Source organism: Frankliniella occidentalis, unplaced genomic scaffold (assembly GCF_000697945.3).
Source record: "Frankliniella occidentalis isolate FOCC.00 unplaced genomic scaffold, Focc_3.1 Scaffold53, whole genome shotgun sequence".
Classification (NCBI taxonomy): domain Eukaryota; kingdom Metazoa; phylum Arthropoda; class Insecta; order Thysanoptera; family Thripidae; genus Frankliniella; species Frankliniella occidentalis.
Genome location: NW_026267183.1, coordinates 977,207 through 978,038, shown reverse-complemented (window position 1 = coordinate 978,038; position 832 = coordinate 977,207). Strand labels below are relative to the sequence as shown.

Genomic DNA, 832 nt, shown 5'->3' with positions numbered 1-832 from the left:
ATTACGAAACTAAACTGCCAAGCTCATAGCTCAGCTGATGCTCAGCGCCTACATGGTAGGCAACATTTTGCATGCCATGCATGCGTGTACTGCGGCAGAGAGCTTGAAATACTCCTAAATTATAAAAACAGAAAATGAAATTAAATAAATGTAATGTTTCTATTGATAATCAACATGACTAAATGAACTGAAATATAATCACCTTGAAGTATCCTTTTGGGAGTTTCTGAACCATTACTTTGTTTGACAGTACAGGTTGGCAACGGTCTACGTTTTCACCAAGTTCACAGAGCCTTGAATTTGTGCCAACTATGGGCAGCTGCTCACAAGCTAAAGCCTTATGCATGTAAAGCACAGGATTCTTCTCAGATAGTGAGTATTTTACAAATCTTTCTGCATTTTCAGTAGAATTAAACTGTATGAAAAAATTGAAAAAAATCTTTGATGACACAAACAAACAAATTGTGATTTATGCAATAGATGGGTAAACCTACCTCAACAATGCACGTGTTCCCCACCACTTCCAAGTCTATTAAATCAGTGCTGAGTAAATCTAAGCCAGGTTGAACAATGTAACCCTTTAAGTACTGATGCAGGTAATCCTACAAAATAAGAACATTAATAAAACACACAGTTCAATTGTAGGACCAATTACCAAAATAAAACAAAAAAATGTTATACATACTTTAAAGATCTCACAGACGAACTTATACAATTTCACTTTAGGAGAATACTCGACTTTCTCCAGCATATGTGTGAGCGTAAGATGGGAGGAATCATATCTGAGCCCTGCACTCACCACAAGGCTTGCTGACTCAGCGTTGTTGAACTG

At 36.9% G+C, this 832-nt stretch overlaps 1 protein-coding gene across 1 annotated transcript in view; it reads right to left on the bottom strand.

Moving 5' to 3' along the window:
• The window catches only part of LOC113212741 (uncharacterized), a 15,298-nt gene extending 14,493 nt beyond the window's left edge, over nt 1–805 (bottom strand). The window contains exons 1-3 of the mRNA XM_026431549.2: nt 686–805; nt 495–602; nt 203–415 (exon numbers count right to left, since the gene is read on the bottom strand). Of these exons, the coding sequence (XP_026287334.2) occupies nt 203–415; nt 495–602; nt 686–751 (387 nt within the window). The 5' untranslated portion in view covers nt 752–805. The remainder of the gene's footprint in view (nt 1–202; nt 416–494; nt 603–685) is intronic.
• Between the last annotated feature and the right edge of the window lie 27 nt (nt 806–832).